Below are 21,677 nucleotides of genomic sequence, written 5' to 3'. Positions count from 1 at the left end.
GTCGTCATAGCTATGAGAACTACGTCATGTGAGAGATTGGCTTCGGGCAGCATCAGAGGTCGTCGTAGCTATGAGAACTTTGTCATGTGAGAGATTGGCTTCGGGCAGCATCAGAGGTCGTCATAGCTATGAGAACTACGTCATGTGAGAGATTGGCTTCGGGCAGCATCAGAGGTCGTCGTAGCTATGAGAACTACGTCATGTGAGAGATTGGCTTCGGGCAGCGTCAGAGGTCGTCGTAGCTATGAGAACTACGTCATGTGAGAGATTGGCTTCGGGCAGCGTCAGAGGTCGTCGTAGCTATGAAAACTACGTCATGTGAGAGATTGGCTTCGGGCAGCGTCAGAGGTCGTCGTAGCTATGAGAACTACATCATGCTTTCGACACTGCCTGAAGCCAATCTCGTGCTCGCTCGTAAATGTCTGGTTATAATCACAGGAAATTCACATGGTATACATTGTCACACCAAAAAAATAAATTAGCATTTTGTATTCTGTTATGCTTATTCTATTTTTCGAAATATTTTACGAAATATCCATTGATTTTTAGTTTTTATGGGATTTTAATTTTTTTCCTAACAATAATTACTATTGCATTGTTGCTATTAGGTAAAAATGTATGTGTGATATTGGAATATGCATTTGTTTTGATTAGTGTATGGGGGGGGGGCAATACTGATGATATGCCCCTTTAATGCCCACTTGGATCTATAACGGTAGTTAAAATCCAAGTTTTGTTCTATTGTTTTACATTAACCAAAAATAATAATTTGTAAAATATTTATTTACAATTATGTGTGACAAAAATGTATTTGTATTAGGTTTTAAATGGAACTTATTAATGCGACAAAAACTACACCAAAAACTGCATCATTTAAAAAAATGTCAACAAACATTGCAATATTTAACAAGAAACACACAGAATATGCTTTAATACTTTAGATATTAAACAAATGCCAGCAAAAAAGTATATATATATTATATATATAACAGTTAAAAGAATTGCAATGTCATAAGAAAACAGTTTACTTTAACCAGATTGAATGTATATAATGAGTCACTTTTTTAACCAGATTGAAATCTATAAAATAAGTCTCAAGAAAATCTGAAACCTTAACATATATGTATTCAAATAACAAATAACAATATAAAACAATAATAATATCAAGAATAATTACTCACAAAATAACAGATATAATAAGTAAAAAAAAAATTAACACGACAACCATATTCATGTAAAGACATGAACAATAATATTATGCTTGTTTATAACTCAACATTAAATTCCAATATTTAAAAAAACTTGTTCTTAAAACACTGTCCACACAATTGATTTATAAACATACAGATGTTTAATGTTTAAGTTTATTTATTTAAGGTTTTTATCCAGTCAGTTTGGCTGGAGTTATATGATAACAATAACTATAATTGTTGAGTTATTAACTTTGCATTATAGCAATGAAAACAGGTATATAGATACATACAGGTATTCATATTGACTGACTTAACAGGTATTCATATTGACTGACTTATTGCAGCTGCAAATTTTTGATCTTGGTGTGTTTAGCTTGACTTGCCAAGAATCAATTTCTCTATCTGCATCATAGGAGCTTCAAAAGCCATGGATACCACATATGCAGCGGCATAAGAAAGAACCAAGTTTCCTATAAACATATATACCATCGTGATGTCTGTATACTCCAGGGGTGAGACGAGGTTGAAATAATACACAAACATTATCATGGGGTGAATAAGGTAGGATGTGTATGTAAGACGGCCCATAGGAGCCCAGAATTTCCATGAAAGAATATTGTTTATCCAGCCACCATGCCCTGTGGCACACGCAATCACAAGCCACGCCAGAGCTACTCCCCAGGCTGTTCGAGCGCATGAAACGTAGAACAGACTCCCTGTTTTGCTCATCACAGTGCCTGGGTGGCTGTTGTAGTAGTATAGCCCGTAAATAACAGACATTCCCATGGCTATTGACAATGCCCACCCCACTATTATTACCAGTTTGTTCATTCGCATTTGGCATTTTGTATAGTGTAAGAAAAATCCAGTTAGCATTCCAACAATATAGACAGACCATCTTGCATATGGTTTGTTGTACAATGGGCCTGCTTGGGCCCATTTTTCATCCCCGTGCTTCGTGACCTGTTCCTGTTGATTCACCTCGTAATAATCAGCAACGATTGATCTAGATGCTATGCATGATACTATCAGGAACACACAGAAAGCTATGCCTGTTTTTCTATAACGATGAAGCAGGATTATTACCCATGGGCTTAGGAGGATATAGAACTGCATATCATTAGCCAAATACCAGGCCCAGGGGAAACAGTTGCTCACGGAGCCATAGTCAGGGTACAGATTGTTGATGTACAGAAGATTGGACCACCAATAAGTTCTACATTCACCCGTCTCTTTGTAAAAAGGACCGTCGGGATCCAATACCACCCAGTGGAATGGGCCTGTTACTAGCAGTCGGTAAATTGTCGCGAAAAACATGAGGCATACTGCATACACAGGGGTCAGCCTCCAGTACCTGTGGAATATATAGTAAACCCAGTTGATTCTGCCTCGTTCAGACAGCTCTTTCAAGGCCAGGTAGCAAACTAGCAAGCCACTCAGAAAGAAGAAAGTATCAACAGAGTAGGAAGCATTTGAAATAGCTTGGAACGAGAATCTTTGGACAACTGTTGAATACAAAAATAGCGGGTTTTTAAGGACCTCAGTTGAGAAGCCGTAAGTGTGACCCAGTATCACCCACCACATGCTTAGCACTCGCAAACCGTTCAAGCAATCCAATGTTCCATTAGAATTTGTAGTACTCATGAGTTTTCGAGTGCTACTGAAAAACGAAAACGACTTCAAAACTTTGAATAAAGTTTCTCTGTTTGCGATTTTATTATGTCTTTTATTATTGCCTTTTACCTCTGTCACAAGACCTGTATTTTCTGTCAATAGTAGACCTGTATTTTCTGGTATGGCGTCATCAATTGGAGTGTACCCATTACTTCTACTCACATGTAAAGGTTTGTGGTACCTTGTCTCCAAATAATCCACCGCTGTGCCTAATGTGACGATAGCCAGTATAATGCCCATTACCACAAAGGCCATGATTGTACTATCATCAATTTCGTTCCTGTCAGTGGTGTACACGCCAGAAATCTCTGCGGCCGGAACAATATTTTCAAGTAATGCTCGAACATCATTTTTGTCACATGAGTCGGGAAGGCAAATACCAAGGTAGAGCTGCTTCTTGTAGCCTACAGTAAAATATTTTCCAGCAAACTGGTGACTGCTGGGCGCGTTTTTGGTCCAGTAGGACTTGATGCTGAGACATTCATGATAGTCCCCAGTCCATGTGGTTTGGCCTTCTAGAATTCCAGGTGGGAGTTTGGCTTCAGCATCAAAGAACTTTTCCGCATACTCTTCTTTGTTGTCAAGATCCACCACTATCTTTGCCGTGTCATTGATGCAATGAAAGCTTGCATTTTGCGATGACTCTGACAAACTGTTTGTGTCCTTGAAACTTTCGGTTAGGTATGTGAATAAAGTTTTACCGCCACTTGCAAACTCCCTAGCCACATTGTCAAATTTCTGCAGATTTTCTCTGTTATTTTGTCCCACATTCAATTCTTGTACTCTGAGTCCATCGATTGTTGACAGATAGGCCATCATAAGTATTGCACCAATTAAGTTGGTCATGGTTTTTTTTGCAGCTTCCATCGTGTTGTAATATTATCACTTTACAAGAAAAATTTGAACCAACTTCTTTTCTTTGAAAGTCTGCAAATTTGATTCCATTTGAGAATAGAGTTTATTTGTTTTATTCCAGTTTGTCTTCTCTTATGGCAGAATTTTCCCACTTTCTTTATAATAGATCTTGTGATAAAAATATTCAACTTTTAATTTTTAATGTTCGTTTATTGTTTAAAACTAGTTCTTGTAGCTTTGTTGTTTGTTGTATTGGTTAATCTGCAGCCAGTTGTTCTGCAAAATGCCTGTTGCTCCAATATTAATATCCTTAACCAGTAGCTACATTTTAACAGAAAACCTCTGTCGAACTATCTTCATAATGCATCTTCATAATTTTTATGAAGTTTTTTGCATAAGTTAAATGTAATGAATTTAATAATTTCAAGTGTTTTAAGTTAATATTCACATGATAATGAATGCAAACAAATGTTCATGTCATATGGTTTACCCGCATGATACCAATGTAGATATGATGTATAAAGCAAATGTTAAAGGGACTGTTGTCAACCACGACGACGAAGAAAAGAAAAGTTGTAAAATACCGTATTTTTTTACAATTATTAGTTTATATTGATTAAATATCACGACTGGTATATTACATTACTTGAAAAAAGTTATTAAGTTTTCATATTTTTCATATATTTTGCATAGTGAATTGTATATATTTTATATATTAAATGATCAATCTACTTGCGTTATTTATAGTGTGTATATTGTCATGTCACCTATTTTCGCGATGTACTTTTGATTTCACATTGCGAAATTTTATTACTGAATATACTGAAAAGATTAACTTTTTTCAAGTAATGTAATATACCAGTCGTGAATTGTTATTCAATATAAACTAATAATTGTAAAAAAAAGGAATTTTAGAACTTTTCTTTTTTTCGTCATTCGTGGTTGACAGTGCCTTTGAAGGTAGAATGTAAATATTGGTAATCTTTTTAGTGCCCTCTTGCACCTTAAGGTGTATAAAAGTACAACTTAACAAAACAGTTATTTCAAAGTTTATTTCAATGAGGTCCTTCCGCATCAGAGGCTGCATTATGTGAGGACGCAGACTTTGTCCCACACTTAACTATTGGGACAAATTTTGAATTATAGCTGCAATTTCCAGCTATGTAGTTCTTACTGAAAGATTTTAAATTATGTGTAGTCTTGGAATGTGTGGGGAAGCCTGAGTACCCGGAGGAAACCCCACCTGTATGGTATGGTTACTGCTAATCAGACTCACATGCTTGCGGGAACGGGGATTGAATATGGGTCATGTAGGTGAGAAGTGCATGTACCAGCCACTGTGTGAAACGGGCACCTTTCAAAGTAGTTTTAATACTAAAATGTTTAACTGATATACAATTTAAAGTGATATTATGGGCATCCAACAGTATATAGGTGTCTATCGTAACTGTTGTTTATTTTTGGTGTTTTCACTTCATATACACTTATATTTGTTAATGCAGCATCAACATACTAAAACAATATCCCGGAAAGAGAAAAATAATCCATTTGAATATCAACCGTACTTTCGTTTTGACAACTGACGACAGAAATGATTCGATGCATGATGTGAGTCTAAATGTAGTTTTCATGCAGATTCGTTCATGCGACACAAAGACACAATTTTGTTTTACGGATCATTTTGGCTTAGAGGACTGTGTGAGTCACGTAAAATATCGAAAATAATATATATTTTTTATTAACAACTGGTAGGAAGATGAGTTGTAGATAATTTGTCAGTCAATTACCACATTTTTACTAATTATTTTGACCTCTTAATTCTTTTCAGCTCAATTAAAAGTGAAAAATGCTCATAATATTACTTTAAACACAGCATCTTATATTTGAAGTTTCTTTAGCATGAAGAATGATATTTGATTATAGAAATAGTGCATAAAAAGAAATTAGATAAAAGCAAACAAACAGCAGGTTTAAAACAATAAAAGGGTATGGTTTTCACTCTTGTGTGAAGTATTGTCAGAAATGACAGTATAATTATATTGAGACGCCTTTGGTAGTGTAGAATACACTTTGCTGTAGTACATGTCAATTAAAAAAAGGGAAGTGCTGTCAACATGTACGTTTAACTAAGCATTTATCATATGATGATGTGTGTGCTTAATTATGAACTATGTCCTCACCTGTAATCATGATACTGCTGAGTCAATCAGTTCTCTGATAAAGACCCTTACAGGTGCACTTCATAATTATTTATATTTGGTGGCCTGCAATTTCATCATGGTTAAAACAATGTTGTGGACAGGTAAATCCATGGATTTTAGATTTTGGCAAACAAAATAAAAAATGTGTGTCAGTCATTTTCAAATGAATTTGTAATATGTGTCCTCTATGAATTATTATGGGGAGAGGGAATCACTTACAGGGGGTGGCCTTGTTAAGTGGATTTTCATGAGGTGATGGTAACCAGTTATTATGGGCAGAGGGTATCACAGGAGGTGGGCCTCGTTAATTAGATTATCATGAGGTGATGGTGACCATTTATTATGGGGAGAGGGTATCACAGGAGGTGGGCCTTGTTAAGTAGATTGTCATGAGGTGATGGTAACCAGCACTGTTCATTATCGTTTATAACTAGGTCAGCAAATAATTGTGCTTAGTTTGCAATAAAGTCTAAAGTGCTTTGCCTTGTAAATATCTTCTTATTTTAAGTGTCTGCAACAGTAATTTATCAGCCATGTCTGTAGTGACTGTGGGTGAACACAGGTTTTACAGATAATGTCTAGTGTCAGCCATGTCTGTAGTGACTGTGGGTGAACACAGGGCCATGTCTGTAGTGACTGTGGGTGAACACAGGGCCATGTCTGTAGTGACTGTGGGTGAACACAGGGCCATGTCTGTAGTGACTGTGAGTGAACACAGGTTTTACAGATAATGTCTAGGGTCAGCTCAGTTCATAGTGTAATGTAAGGCTTTATAATTTTATCAACTTGGTATGATGATTTCTAATAAACAAAAATTTAGTTTAACTCTCTGACTTACAGTAGTTTTTAGCCGGATTTTTTTCGAAAAAATCTCGGCTTATAGATTGATGTTGTCGGGCGGGCGGGGGGGCGGGCGGGCGGGCGGGGTGGCGGCGTGCTCGAAAATGTTAAAGTTCTTATTTCATGGTATAACTTTGGTATGCTTGGACCTAGAGTCTTCAAACTTGACATGAAGGTTGGCCAGGATTAACAGATGACCACTGGTCATTTCAAGGTCATTCATTTGAAGGTCAAGGTCACTGTGACCTTCAATATAAAAAATGTTAAAGTTGTTATAACTTTGGTATGCTTGGACCTAGAGTCTTGAAACTTGACATGAAGGTTGGCCATAACTAGTTAGTAACCACTGGTCATTTCAAGGTCATTCATTTGAAGGTCAAGGTCACTGTGACCTTGAATGTAAAAATGTTAAAATGTTAAAGTTCTTATTTCATGGTATAACTTTGGTATGCTTGGACCTAGAGTCTTCAAACTTGACATGAAGGTTGGCCAGGATTAACAGATGACCACTGGTCATTTCAAGGTCATTCATTTGAAGGTCAAGGTCACTGTGACCTTCAATATAAAAAATGTTAAAGTTGTTATAACTTTGGTATGCTTGGACCTAGAGTCTTGAAACTTGACATGAAGGTTGGCCATAACTAGTTAGTAACCACTGTTCATTTCAAGGTCATTCATTTGAAGGTCAAGGTCACTGTGACCTTGAATGTAAAAATGTTTAAGTTCTTATTTCATGGTATAACTTTGGTATGCTTGGACCTAGAGTCTTCAAACTTGACATGAAGGTTGGCCAGGATTAACAGATGACCACTGGTCATTTCAAGGTCATTCATTTGAAGGTGAAGGTCACTGTGACCTTCAATATAAAAATGTTAAAGTTGTTATAACTTTGGTATGCTTGGACCTAGAGTCTTGAAACTTGACATGAAGGTTGGCCAGAACTAGTAAGTAACCACTGGACATTTCAAGGTCATTCATTTGAAGGTCAAGGTCACTGTGACCTTGAATGTAAAAATGTTAAAGTTGTTATAACTTTGGTATGTTTGGACCTAGAACATAACACAAGGTTTGCTCATGCCTTGAAAAGTACTTACATTTCATTTTGACCTTTGAACAATATTTCAGTAATTTAAGTATTGCATTGACAAAAACACGAAAGGTACTTTCCTGTCATTTAAATCAAAAATCCGGCTTCAATGCGGTCATCTCCGACCGCGGAACTCTTGTTGTTTTATAATACTGTGACACAAAAAATGAAAATTGTATTTTCCACAACTTTTAAACAAGTCCCTGTCATGTCTGTTTGCCTACAGTAATTCAGTCTTTAAACATTTGGATGAATTCTACTTAGAATCTTAAATTCCTGCATTGGTCTAGCAAGGAAATAAATGAAAATTGATGTTGCTGTAATAATAATTATTTTTCAATATTTAATATTTTCCAGATGGTGTCGCGCCCACAACAGTTTGATGTGCTGGTCATGCCCAATCTCTATGGCAACATTCTCAGCAACATAGCAACCGGTCTGGTGGGAGGGTCGGGGGTTGTTGCCGGGGTGAACATTGGCAAGGAGTATGCTGTGTTTGAAATGGTAAGACACGAAATGAAGTGTGGTAAGCCATGAAATAGATTTTGATGTTTTTGGAATATAAGCCAAGTAAAGAGCATGCTGTGTTTAAAATGATAAGCCATGAAGTAAGAGTATGGTAAGCAATTAAAAGAAGATGCTGAGTTTGCAATGAAATATAGAATGGTAAGGCATGAAAAAAGATATGCTGTGTTTGAAATGGTATTCAATGCAATGGAGTATGCTGTGTTTGAAATTACACTTCAACACCGTTATTTCGAACACCGATAATCCGAAGTCACCGTTATTTCGAAGTATTTTTCGGGTACCGATTTTGGTTCTTCTTTGTTTAATGTAAAATTTCATTGTTAATCCGAACTTCGTTAAACCGAAGAAATCGTTAATTCGAAGTGATTTTTTCGGTCCCAACAATAAAATTCGCACCTAATTATCAATCTTTAATCGGAAGTCAAAACTGCAAAACACTAAGCGTAAGTTCACACCTTTGTCTAAAGCCGATAATTACACTTTGTCTTCTGCGCGTAGCAAATAGCAGATAATTTGGTGTTCCGGCAAACACACTGTCAACATGGCTCTAACAAGGTTCTGATACTTTGTGCTTTTGATTCTATTTTATATGTTCTGTAATTAGAGGAAAATAAAAAAAGAAGAAAAATAATCGTTTTATTCCTCCGTTAGAAGCAATCTATTGCTATCTGACTAGTTTACGTTTTTTAGTAAAACAATTATTAATAGTAGCGTGTAACCGAACCATGCGAAGTCCATAGCGTTTTATTTTAAGAGAATCAAAGAAGTCTTTTGTCAAATGTTTATTTCGAATTATCATTAATCCGAAGTTTTTTTAACGGTCCCGATGACTTCGAAATATCGGTGTTGAAGTGTATAATCCATGAAATAAAGAATGGTAAAACATGAAACAGGGTATGCTGAGTTTGAAATTGTAAGGCATAAAATGGGAATGCTGTGTTTGAAATGGATTAACCAAACAACCACCTTAATCTTCAAATTAAACAGGATACAACGAGGTTCTCAATACATTTTATGTGTAAAAGTTCCAGTTACAAGGGGTCTAACTTCAGTGTTTTTTCATGGTAAGGCATTCTGGTGAAGCATAAAAGACGATCTTGATGATTGGTCTGTTTCAGGAGCATCTTAAGTTAAAATTTATTTTTATCCTTAAATTAGTTAATTTTGTTGAGTGTTTCATTTCATACTGCAAGTTAGGCATCGAAAATTAGACCAAAATAACATTATTATGTCAATGTTATTTGAGAAATACCCCCAAAAACATGCATGTCTTTATTTAGTAAAGAAATACAAAACATTGTAATTTTGAAATTAAGTGAAAATATTTAAGAAATAACTTAAGATGATTCTGGAATACAACCCCTGGTCTATTTCAGGGTACACGTAACATCGGAGCCAACTTGAAGGGGAAGAACATTGCTAATCCAACTGGTATCTTGCTGGCCAGCTGTGACATGCTGGACTATCTTGGGTAAGAACATTGCTAATCCAACTGGTATCTTGCTGGCCAGCTGTGACATGCTGGACTACCTTGGGTAAGAACATTGCTAATCCAACTGGTATCTTGCTGGCCAGCTGTGACATGCTGGACTACCTTGGGTTAGAAAATTGCTAATCCAACTTGTATCTTGCTGGCCAGCTGTGACATGCTGGACTATCTTGGGTAAGAACATTGCTAATCCAACTGGTATCTTGCTGGCCAGCTGTGACATGCTGGACTATCTGGGGTAAGAACATTGCTAATCCAACTGATATCTTGCTGGCCAGCTGTGACATGCTGGACTACCTTGGGTAAGAACATTGCTAATCCAACTGATATCTTGCTGGCCAGCTGTGACATGCTGGACTACCTTGGGTAAGAACATTGCTAATCCAAATGGTATCCTTGCTGGCCAGCTGTGACATGCTGGACTACCTTGGGTTAGAAAATTGCTAATCCAACTTGTATCTTGCTGGCCAGCTGTGACATGCTGGACTATCTTGGGTAAGAACATTGCTAATCCAACTGGTATCTTGCTGGCCAGCTGTGACATGCTGGACTATCTGGGGTAAGAACATTGCTAATCCAACTGATATCTTGCTGGGCAGCTGTGACATGCTGGACTATCTTGGGTAAGAACATTGCTAATTCAACTGGTATCTTGCTGGCCAGCTGTGACACGCTGGACTACCTTGGGTAAGAACATTGCTAATCCAACTGGTATCTTGCTGGGCAGCTGTGACATGCTGGACTATCTTGCTGGCCAGCTGTGACATGCTGGACTATCTTGCTGGTATCTTGCTGGCCAGCTGTGACATGCTGGACTACCTTGGGTTGGTATCTTGCTGGCCAGCTGTGACATGCTGGACTATCTTGGGTTGGTATCTTGCTGGCCAGCTGTGACATGCTGGACTACCTTGGGTTGGTATCTTGCTGGCCAGCTGTGACATGCTGGACTATCTTGGGTTGGTATCTTGCTGGCCAGCTGTGACATGCTGGACTACCTTGGGTTAGAATGAAAATAAACATCACTCTGGGTAAATATGGGGCTGAATGCATGTGCATAAAGTGTCATCCTAGACTAGCCTGTGCAGACAGCCCAGGCTAATCAGGGATGAAACTATCAGCTTTTATTATATTTTTTGTTAATAGGAAGTCTTTTCTTAGCAGAATCCACTTAAGTCTTTAAGTGTCATTCCTGATTAGCCTGTGTGGACTGCACAGGCTAATCTGGGTTGACTCTTTTTAGGCTTGTGCGCTAAGCCCAATTTTCCCAGAAGAGCTCAAATGTTTCTAATTGATGAATAGAATATTTGTCTCCTTGTAATTGACCAAATATACATTCCTCTCCCATAGTTGTTAATGGATTGAAAACTGGTTTCCGATATTAAATAAACAACTTTTAACGTAAATCAAGTGAATTACCAAGAAAATACTTGCTGCCTTTCAAAAACTTTTTAAAGGTGATTCACCACTTGAAAAATTTATTCCCAATACATGTTCATGATCAAGTTAGGATTACTCTGTAATTTGCCTGTTCTGTTTTCCTGGTATTGACAAACAAAAAATGTTGTATGGTGTTTTGCCACTCAAATGTTGTATGGTGTTTTGCCACTAAAATGTTGTATGGTGTTTTGCCACTAAAATGTTGTATGGTGTTTTGTTGTTCGGTGTTTTCCCACTTGAAGACTTCTCTCCAATTGAAAACAAAATTGACGTATTATTACTTTTTAATTTTTTCCCATTGTCAAGATACCATTAAGATTTCTTTCCTGAACATTTATGAATTAAAGATTGCCTACCTGGACATTGGCCAACGAAAGTTTTTCTCCTAGTATAGAAGAGTAATTAGTAATTAATCCATCTAAGACTTATCTGCCAAAGTAATCAACTGGTCATTTAAACTAAAAGTATCCTGCTAACAATCAGAAATGATCACAGCATAAAAACTTGATTTTTATTTCCAGTCATTTTCGCCATGCCACATTGATCCGAGAATCAGTGATGAGTGTCCTCAATGAAAAGAAGGTATTTAGTTGTGTAATATACTTAAAGTCACATTAATACTCAAAATCGATGAATATTTCGTGAAATATTTCATGAAATAAAGTTGACCCATAAAAAATCAGTGTTCTGTGTAGCAATAGGCAAAATTTCAAGGCTAGATAGGCGTTTATGCCCCCGGATCGAATGATCGGGGGTATATAGTTTTTGGCCTGTCTGTCTGTCATTCTGTCCCAAAACTTTAACCTTAATCATAACTTTTGCAATATTGAAGAAAGCAACTTGATATTTGGCATGCATGTGTATCTTATGGAGCTGCACATTTTGTGGTGAAAGGTCAAGGTAATCCTTCAAGGTCAAAGGTCAAATATATGGCTTCAAAATGGTGCAGTAGGGGACATTGTGTTTCACAAACACAGCTCATGTGTTTGTCTGACAATATATTCCATGTGAATTTCTCGCAATGATATCCGAACATTTACGCATTTGCGTTTGCTCGTAAATGTTTGGATATCGTCGCGGGAAATTCACAATTATATTTGGGCCGCTCTCTATGACAAAGGGGTTTAATGCATTTGTTTGCGAAGCTAGTCAACTCGTACCTAAGTCAACACGTACCTTCGGTCAAATCAAACCCGATTTGGTTAACTCGTACCCGATTTTTGGTCAAAACGTACCCCCACTAGTCAACTCGTACCTGATTTGGTCAACACGTACCCTCCTAAAAATTATTAAAATATATCAAAGACGTGAAATATGTTTTATTTTTAACATGTTTTGATATGTACATGTATATAGGTTATAATTTTTTCTTGATTTTTTTTAGATTTTTTTTTTCAAAAGTAGACAAGTTCATTATTTTTCACACGTTTATAATTATAAACGACGTGTTGTCTTGCCTACAATGGATACGTGATGGACTTGTCGCCGTTTTGTTTGATAAAATGATGACTAATAACACCTTTATGACAACAGGACCGTCGGCGATTTGTTTAACAAATTGTTAAACAATGTGTTTGTTGAACTGCGTGAACAAGTTTATGTTGTTAGATAAAAATGTGTATTAAAACCTTATGAAAACATCTAAATACTCATCATTAAATCCCTTTTGTTTTTAGAAAATAATCTTATTTATTCTCGAGCAATGAAACAATTTGTTTGTTGAACTGTGTCAACAAGTTTATGCTATTAGATAAAAATTTGTAATATATGTGTCCAATAAAATCTTATTAAAACATCTAAATACTCATTAAACCCGTTTGTTTTTACTCAAAGGTGTTCTTTATTTTTACAAAGGTAAAAAGGTGCAGATTAAATCATTTTAGATATCAGCGACCCGTATCAAGTAATGTGTTATTCAATATTAACCACAGGTGCAGATTAGGTAAATTACGATATTAACGAGCCGTGTCACGTAGGTGTGAATAAGTATTTTAGGTGTTGATTAATTGATTTTATCACTCGAGTTTTTGACGAACCATTGATTCAATGCAAAATTTGTTAATATTTAAGTACGTATTTTGCATGTATGTTGTGTTTTATGCTTTACTTAAATTTCATAAAAAAAATCATATCGTTACTGTCGTTTTTTTCCATTTTAGTTAATGTTATCTTACTTTATCCAAAAGACAACCTGTTATGTTAGTCTATGCCAAAATATAACTTTATTTGGTCAACTTGTACCTGCAACAAACATAAAATCATCTAATGTATGCAAACACCCATCGTAAATTTTATTCATAAAGAACACAAAATTAAAAAGGTAAGAGTTGACCAACCGGAAAAATGACTAAAGTACGAGTTAACCAAATCGGGTACGAGTTGACTAAGGTACGTGTTGACTTAGGTACGAGTTGACTGGAAACCTTTGTTTGAAGTGTTGTCCCAGTTAAGCCTGTGCAATGTGCACAGGCCAATAAGGAACAACTATTTGTGCATAAAATTTATTTTTGCAAGGAAGATACTCTTAAAATGTAATATATTTTAAAGAGGAAACAGCACAGGCTAATCCTGAATTACACTGTATGCACATTCATTAAAGCCTGTTTTCAAAGAGTGAGGCTGCATTCAAATCCTCCCCTCATCCTCACAGGTTCACACCCCAGACCTGGGCGGCCAGGCCTCCACTACAGAGGTTATACAAGCTGTCATAGAGGAGCTACGTCCACGCACAGACACCTGGTACGTATTTGCAACACCCTGCCCTTAGTTACCATTGTTACAGGGAGGGACCATGTTCACAAAGCTCCTTAGAAGAAAAACTGATGGCAGTTCATTAGTCATAAAATTCTCAAATTTTATTGGTATGTCTTGTTGATGTCTTTTTACTTTAAAATGTTTTATGTTAATACTGCTCATTGACAAAAATATGTTATATTATTTAAGAATAAAATCATGTCAATCTATTAAGCTGTGATTTGATTTTACAAATTATTGATTTCAGAACAATTTGTGAGGTATAATAAACTGAATGTCAATAGCTTTTAAAATGCGTGGGAATGTGTGTGCTGTGCAAATTACTTTTTGAATATCCATGTGCATCATTGGATACCATCTATTAAAATGGGCCAATTCACATTCAATAAAATGGTTAATACATAAACAATATGTCATTCAACACATAAAATCTGTATTCATCTGTTGAGGTTTTATTGCGAATGGTTTTGAATTCCCTGCTTATTGCGAATGGTTTTTAATGTGTTACTTACTAATTTGCAAATGGTTTGTGTTATGTTTAGCCAGAAAACAAATTGATCTGTAAGTTTATCTGAAGCCCTAAAATCTGTGCCAATCCTGCTGCAACCCTTTGCTGACAAAGTGTGAGGGTTGAGTGCAAAACTATTGTATATGATAAAGAAATGAGCAGAACATGCAACCATTTTGCACTTAGCCCTCAATATTATAAATTTGATTTTATGCTTGTATGCCAGGCAGCTAGCATGCACGTCTTAACTGCAGTTCACAGCATTAAATTGCATATGCAATGAGCATTTTCCTTTTGAATTACAAAGCATTGTTTGACAGGAGTGTAGTTTAAATAGTTTTATTAAATGACTGGTTGCCTCTTGAATAAAGAAGTAGATTTATGCAATGCAGATTTATGATTGCTACTTAATTGCACCAACAGTCCACAGATTTATGATAACTTCTTAATTGCACCAACAGTCTATAGATTTATGATTTCTTCAATTCACCAACAGTCCACAGATTTATGATTACTTCTTAATTGCACCAACAGTCCACAGAATTATTATTAATTCTCAATTGCACCAACAGTCTAGTATAGATTTATGATTACTTCAATTCACAAACAGTCTACAAATTTATGATTACTACTTAATTGCACCAACAGTCCACGGATTTATGATTACTACTTTATAGACAATCCCAGAATCGATAAATTGACCGCCGCCATATTGGCTATCACATGACCCGCTGATCCTGACGGTACTGAAGAATTTGGCAGATTACAGCGTAATCATAGTAAACACCCGCTTTATTCCAATAAATAATACTTTATGACTTTGCACAGTAGGATTGAAAGCAATTGAAACATGAAACCAAGTGTCATATGTATCACATCGTTAATCAATATAAGTTAAATAAGAAATATACACGATAGATTTATAAAATATGTGTCTCTGCAACAATATTCAGTGACAACACGAAATGTTTAAGGCCGAGTTTGGTTTTTAAGCATACCTTTCAGTAATGCCTTTGTATAAAATTGTATTATTTCTTTATGGAATAAAATTAGTCAGTGAAAATTATAAAGGTTATAGAAATATCTAAAATCCGAAGCAAACGTTGTGATTTGATCGTAAATAGTGCCGGAAATATTAATGCATTTAATAAGAAATAATACAGGCTAATTGCGTAACTTTGAAAGATTTCAGGGCAAGCTAGACAAATTTATTGAAAAGTAGATATCTGCCTTTGTTTAAGCGTTTATTATTTCTTATTAAATGCCGTACTTCTATAGTTCCGGAGGTACTCAATAAGAAACTTTGTAAGATTCAAGACCGACTTTTTTTATTGAATAGTACATATCTTTGTTTGTCGAAACATTTTCCATTTCGTTATTAATATTTCCCTTGTAAGTGTCATTTTAAAGGTAATATAAAAATCAATAGCCGAAATGAAGTTTGTGATTATAAAATTGGTCCAGAAATATTTATTAGCGAACCTCAGGTAGATTTCAACCTCAGGTAGATTTCAACCTCAGGTAGATTTCAGGTAGAGTCAAACTTTTTAAATTAATAGTATGCATCTGGTTGAGTCTAAAACTTATAAAGTGCTTTTTAGCAATTTCTTTAATTTAAAAATCGCTCTAAAGCTAATACAAAAATCACAAGCAGGATATGAATTTTGTGATTCTAAATGAACAAGTACCGAAGCTATTCATTTGCAAAACTGTGTAAGATGTCAGGCCATGGCATACTTTTTTTATTGAAAAGGACAAATCAGCTTTTGCCTTTAACTTTCTTATATTATTATTGAAATAACATTTAACATGTAATATCAAAGTTTATAGTCTGAAATAAACTGTTTTGGGCTGTTCTCAATATTTTCTAAACGAACTTCATTATTTATTAAATTTTCTTAATAACTTCCAAATTCACGATAAACATGTTCAACATGAAAAATATGGAGCCTTAAATAAACTTGATTACATGTAGTTCCAATTGTGTTCTCTAGATTTCTCAATGTATGTCTATATTCAATTTTCGTTATAAAGTCTAAATTTACGCTAAAACAATAAAAACACGAAACAAATAAGCGATTTTTTTCTTCGTTTATTATGGATGATTAATTTCAGCAAGATTAAGGTCTTGAATGAAAAACATCAGCGATAAAGGAGCAAATGAATCCACTTAAGGGAGGCGATGCCCCAAGTGTGGATTTAAAGCGTTTATGGGTATGCCCATGACACCACATGTCTGCACATGTGTAGATACCGTAATTAAGATAACATGTCACGTGTCACCTTTTAATAACATGTTTAATGACAATCAAGACCTTACTCTCGCCAGTGACCAACACAAATAGGTCCCTGTTAATGCTGAGTTTTATTACTCTTAATTGAATGCAGATGAACCTTTTTTCTTCTATTGACTTTATAACTGATATTTAAAAAAAACACGAAATATTATGTTATTATCAGATCGATAACAGAAACTTTAAATCCACAAATATATTCAATAAAATCGTTTCGCCATCTTGTTTTGTTCAGGGACCTATTCAAACATATATGTCCCTGTTGTTTTCTTCAGTACCGTTTGGGAGGCGCGCGCGAGTATTCAGGGGCGGTAATCCGGGAGTTATCAATTTCTGGGATTGTCTATTGCACCAACAGTTCACAGAATTATGATAAGTACTTAATTGCACCAACAGTCTACAGATTTTTTATTTCAACTTTACTGTGTTTACTTCTTAATTGCACCAACAGTCAACAGATTTATTATTACAACTTTATTGCACCAACGGTACACATATTTATGATTACTACTTAATTGCACCAACAGTCAACAGATTACTACTTAATTGTACCAACAGTACACAGATTTATGATAACTACTTAATTGCACCAACAGTCAACAAATTTATGATTACTACTGTTTTGCACAAACAGTCTACATATGTATGATTACTACTTTTATTGCACAAACAGTCTACAGATTTATGATTACTACTTAATTGCACCAGCAGTTTACAGATTTATGATTACTACTTAATTGCACCAACGGTATACAGCTTTATGATTACTCCTTAATTTTACCAACAGTCTACAGATTTATGATTACAACTTAATTGCACCAACAGTATACAGCTTTATGATTACTCCTTAATTTTACCAACAGTCTACACATTTATGATTACTCCTTAATTTTACCAACAGTATACAGATTTATGATTACTACTTAATTGCACCAACAGTATACAGCTTTATGATTACTCCTTAATTTTACCAACAGTCTACAGATTTATGATTACTACTTAATTGCACCAACAGTATACAGCTTTATGATTACTCCTTAATTTTACCAACAGTTTACAGATTTATGATTACTACTTAATTGCACCAACAGTAAACAGCTTTATGATTACTCCTTAATTTTACCAACAGTATACAGCTTTATGATTACTACTTAATTGCACCAACAGTATACAGCTTTATGATTACTCCTTAATTTTACCAACAGTGTACAGATTTATGATTACTACTTAATTGCACCAACAGTAAACAACTTTATGATTACTCCTTAATTTTACCAACAGTCTACAGATTTATGATTACTACTTAATTGCACCAACAGTATACAGCTTTATGATTACTCCTTAATTTTACCAACAGTCTACAGCTTTATGATTACTACTTAATTGCACCAACAGTATACAGCTTTATGATTACTCCTTAATTTTACCAACAGTGTACAGATTTATGATTACTACTTAATTGCACCAACAGTATACAGCTTTATGATTACTCCTTAATTTTACCAACAGTCTACAGATTTATGATTACTACTTAATTGCACCAACAGTAAACAGTTTTATGATTACTCCTTAATTTTACCAACAGTGTACAGATTTATGATTACCAGTAGGCACAATTGATTGACCTTTAATGACACATCATGGATTGTTTGGTTAAATTCAACTATTGTATGACATATTCCATTTACAGAATTATATAAGTGGCAATTTACATAAAATGTTATGTATAAGTATGTGAGTGCAGCCCTGCTAGCATAGTTCATCTTGCTACACTGTAACTCCAATATAGTGCGGTCCGTTATAACGCTGTGTCCAATATAACGCGGGGGGGTCCTTGGATCCCGTTTTTTCTCCAACCTTCCATTTCTGATTCAAACCAATGTTATGCATCTTCATGTATTTTCAGAAAATAAAAGATGGCGGCGATCACAGCCTGCTTGCTTTATCCGTCCGTTTAACCGATTTTAACCGATTTTAATCGTTTTTAATCGATTAGAAGTTAAACGACAAGAGAAAGCTAGCTGGTGTTAATTTCTTGTGTAATGTCAATAAAGGTCAATAAAGGTGTGAAAACTTGCGAGTCAGTGTTTATCACATGTATTCTCTATCAGAGCGGCTCAGTGCGCTATTTTCAATAAGGTAAGTGCAAGTGGAATAATTATCAAATTAAAGTTATTCAAAACGATTAAAACATTTTTACTTTGATTTGATTGCAGTTTGTCCATATGAAAGGAGCGGCTGTGAAATAAACTGCGCACAACTAGTATACTGCGCAGCCAGAGACTCGTGCAAGCAGAGAAAAGATGACGGAATATTTCACATTTCATAGCGAATAGATGAATTACCTGTTAATGTTTTGTATGTATCGTGTATTGTATAAACATTGACAGTGTTATCGTTTATTATATGCTATACATGCTTGATAAATAAAAAGATCTTTGTTTATGTTTAATGTTTCTGTTGTTTCTGTACGTGTACGAATAATAAATTAAATAATCCTAACGATTTATTTACGTGCTAACGCAGTATACTTAACAGAGAATCACTTAAATTTTTGCCATTTATCAGAAAGTCCACGGAAAGCACGATTTTTACATGACGCGTATGACGCAATAAAACATTTCTTTGTACATGTGTCGTATTGCATTCAATCTAAATTTAAAGTCGCTCGCCCAATTAAAGCTCTGTCCCATAATGCACTGTACTCTTTTTCTGAAAATTGGCGTCGGCATATGGATGTGCTTATGAATCTCATATTTCTCGTCATAAATGTTAAAGATTATTTTTTTCATAATTGATGTTGTAATTATATTGGATTATCGGATGCATGTGCACATTAGAAAAGCGGTATGTATTACGTTATCGTTCGATTCGGTTTATATGCAAGTATTTTCGGATGACAACAGAGCATGGCAATACACAGGACCTATATTATAGGCTATACTTTACCTGTTTTTATATCCCCCCTGCAATAAATTAGCTAAAAACTTATAACGCTGTCCGTTTATAACGCGGTTGCGTGGCTTGGACCCCGTCATCCGCGTTATATTGGAGTTACAGTGTAGTTTGTTTGGTTGCTTTTTAAGAAAGGAAACCATCTTATGCTTTGTGTAAATTAAAGCAGATCACACACTTTTGAAGTCTTGGCTTTGATTCTTACGAAATAATACAGATATGATGAATAAATGTAGAAATAATAGAGTTGAATAATGATATATGGTTGTTGTTAATTTTAATAATATAAAAAAAGACAAATATAACAATATTTACAATAACAATAATACATAAAATAATAAATATAAAATAAATCTTACTTAATGGAGGCGTGTGTGCTTAAAAGCAGCCCTTGCTGTAACCCAAATGTTCACCAGTATTTATAATCTTCCATACCTTGTTTCCCGTATTATACAACCAATATGTTATATTATTATAGTAAATATTAAGCATTTAGTTGATTATTTTTTCGTTCACTGACCATGACACAACTTAATTTTGGCAAATTAAGCTGCCAATGTCAAAAGTTGTTACATAAGTAAACAAATTACAGAATTATCACCATGTTTTCTTCAAACGTAAAAGTTTTTGTCATCCTGAAGCATGTCATGAAATAGATCTGATCATTCAATATTTTAATTAATTCTTCTTGGAATTTCATGAGTAAGTTTGAGTGCATAATAAGGTAATGGTATAGATATAGATAGTAAAGCATTAATTTTGTTTGTGTTTCAGCCTTTAACTATTCTGCTGTTACAAAAGGATCTGCAATCAAACAGTTTACATATAGAAATGGACCTTCAGAAGTGGATTTATACTGTATCTATGTTTACACCAGAACTATTGTTAAAAAGCATGCATTATACAGTATTCTAGTTGAATAATATTTTATTAAACGATTAATGTTAAGCATATTTAACACATTTTATTATAGCTTTTGTTATTTTATGAATTCAGTCTGATTCTGAACATGTTTGTCCTCATCAATTTTATATTGAATTTAGTGTGTATTTATTTGTGTGTTCATTTAATAAAAAGTTTTTATTTATTTATTCTCGAGTTTTTTGTCCACTTGAGCACAATTTTGTGATCACCAATAGTCTTTATGTCTATCAGTCAGGGTATTATTCAAACTTCATTATTTATTTCATTCAAACCTATGGCCTTAAATGCTTTTCATATTTCTTCTAAACTTGTTGGGCCTTCTTGTTTTATCTTAACATAAAAAGTATATTTATATTTACATTTAAATGCTGCATTTTAAATGGATGATATGGTCATGTGATCTTTTTTCTTTTATTGATGAACTCGCTACGGATGCATTACAGTTTAAATAATACATTTTCATTACCTGCTACTTTTTAGCTCACCTGAGTACATCCAGCTCATGGTGAGCTTTTGTTTCACTTTTTGTCTAATGTCGGATAAAAAACCAGGTCAAATGAAAGAAAAAGTTTGTGAACACTATAGAAGTATTTTTTCCAATTGTTGTGAAATTAGGTTAGAACATCTGTTCTGTTGATATCTCAGCTGAGTTTGAAAATTCTATGGTCCATTGAAAAACATGGCTGCAAGTGGTGAGTGGGACAATTTTCTTCTGTGGCTATAGAGAATCCCTGTGAACACTCTACAAGTCACATGTTTTTTTCAAATCTTGATGAAACTTTTTCAAAACCTTTGTTTGATTGATATTTCAGGCTCAGTTTGAAAAAAAATCTGGTCCTTTGAAATAGGCAAAAAACATTCTAATAATCTAAGTTTTATAGTGTTCCAACCAGTAGCTGCTTAGAAATATTTTGAGTTTTTGCAGCATCTTTACTAAC

At 34.8% G+C, this 21,677-nt stretch overlaps 2 protein-coding genes across 4 annotated transcripts in view; one reads left to right on the top strand and one right to left on the bottom strand.

The window, feature by feature from the left end:
- The window catches only part of LOC127881012 (isocitrate dehydrogenase [NAD] subunit gamma, mitochondrial-like), a 48,403-nt gene extending 27,501 nt beyond the window's left edge, over positions 1–20,902 (top strand). The window contains exons 8-13 of one of the 3 annotated variants that reach the window (XM_052428587.1): positions 8,208–8,354; positions 9,755–9,849; positions 11,826–11,886; positions 13,955–14,043; positions 14,601–14,619; positions 20,590–20,902. In XM_052428587.1, the coding sequence (XP_052284547.1) occupies positions 8,208–8,354; positions 9,755–9,849; positions 11,826–11,886; positions 13,955–14,043; positions 14,601–14,616 (408 nt within the window). In that variant the 3' untranslated portion in view covers positions 14,617–14,619; positions 20,590–20,902. Of the gene's footprint in view, positions 1–8,207; positions 8,355–9,754; positions 9,850–11,825; positions 11,887–13,954; positions 14,044–14,305; positions 14,324–14,600; positions 14,620–20,589 lie in introns of those variants that run through there. The other 2 variants (XM_052428588.1, XM_052428589.1) reach the window with 2 other exon arrangements.
- On the bottom strand, positions 2,281–4,208 carry LOC127881009 (uncharacterized). Its single transcript, XM_052428583.1, has 2 exons — positions 3,030–4,208; positions 2,281–2,547 (listed from the first exon to the last, which is right to left on the bottom strand). Exons 1-2 carry the CDS (start codon positions 3,732–3,734, stop codon positions 2,416–2,418), a joined length of 837 nt encoding a protein of 278 aa, XP_052284543.1. The 5' UTR covers positions 3,735–4,208; the 3' UTR covers positions 2,281–2,415.
- Positions 20,903–21,677: the final 775 nt, after the last annotated feature.

This window comes from Dreissena polymorpha, chromosome 5, assembly GCF_020536995.1.
Source record: "Dreissena polymorpha isolate Duluth1 chromosome 5, UMN_Dpol_1.0, whole genome shotgun sequence".
Classification (NCBI taxonomy): Eukaryota; Metazoa; Mollusca; class Bivalvia; order Myida; family Dreissenidae; genus Dreissena; species Dreissena polymorpha.
The sequence above is the reverse complement of the archived record's forward strand: the minus strand, read 5'-3'. Positions and strand labels throughout refer to the sequence as shown.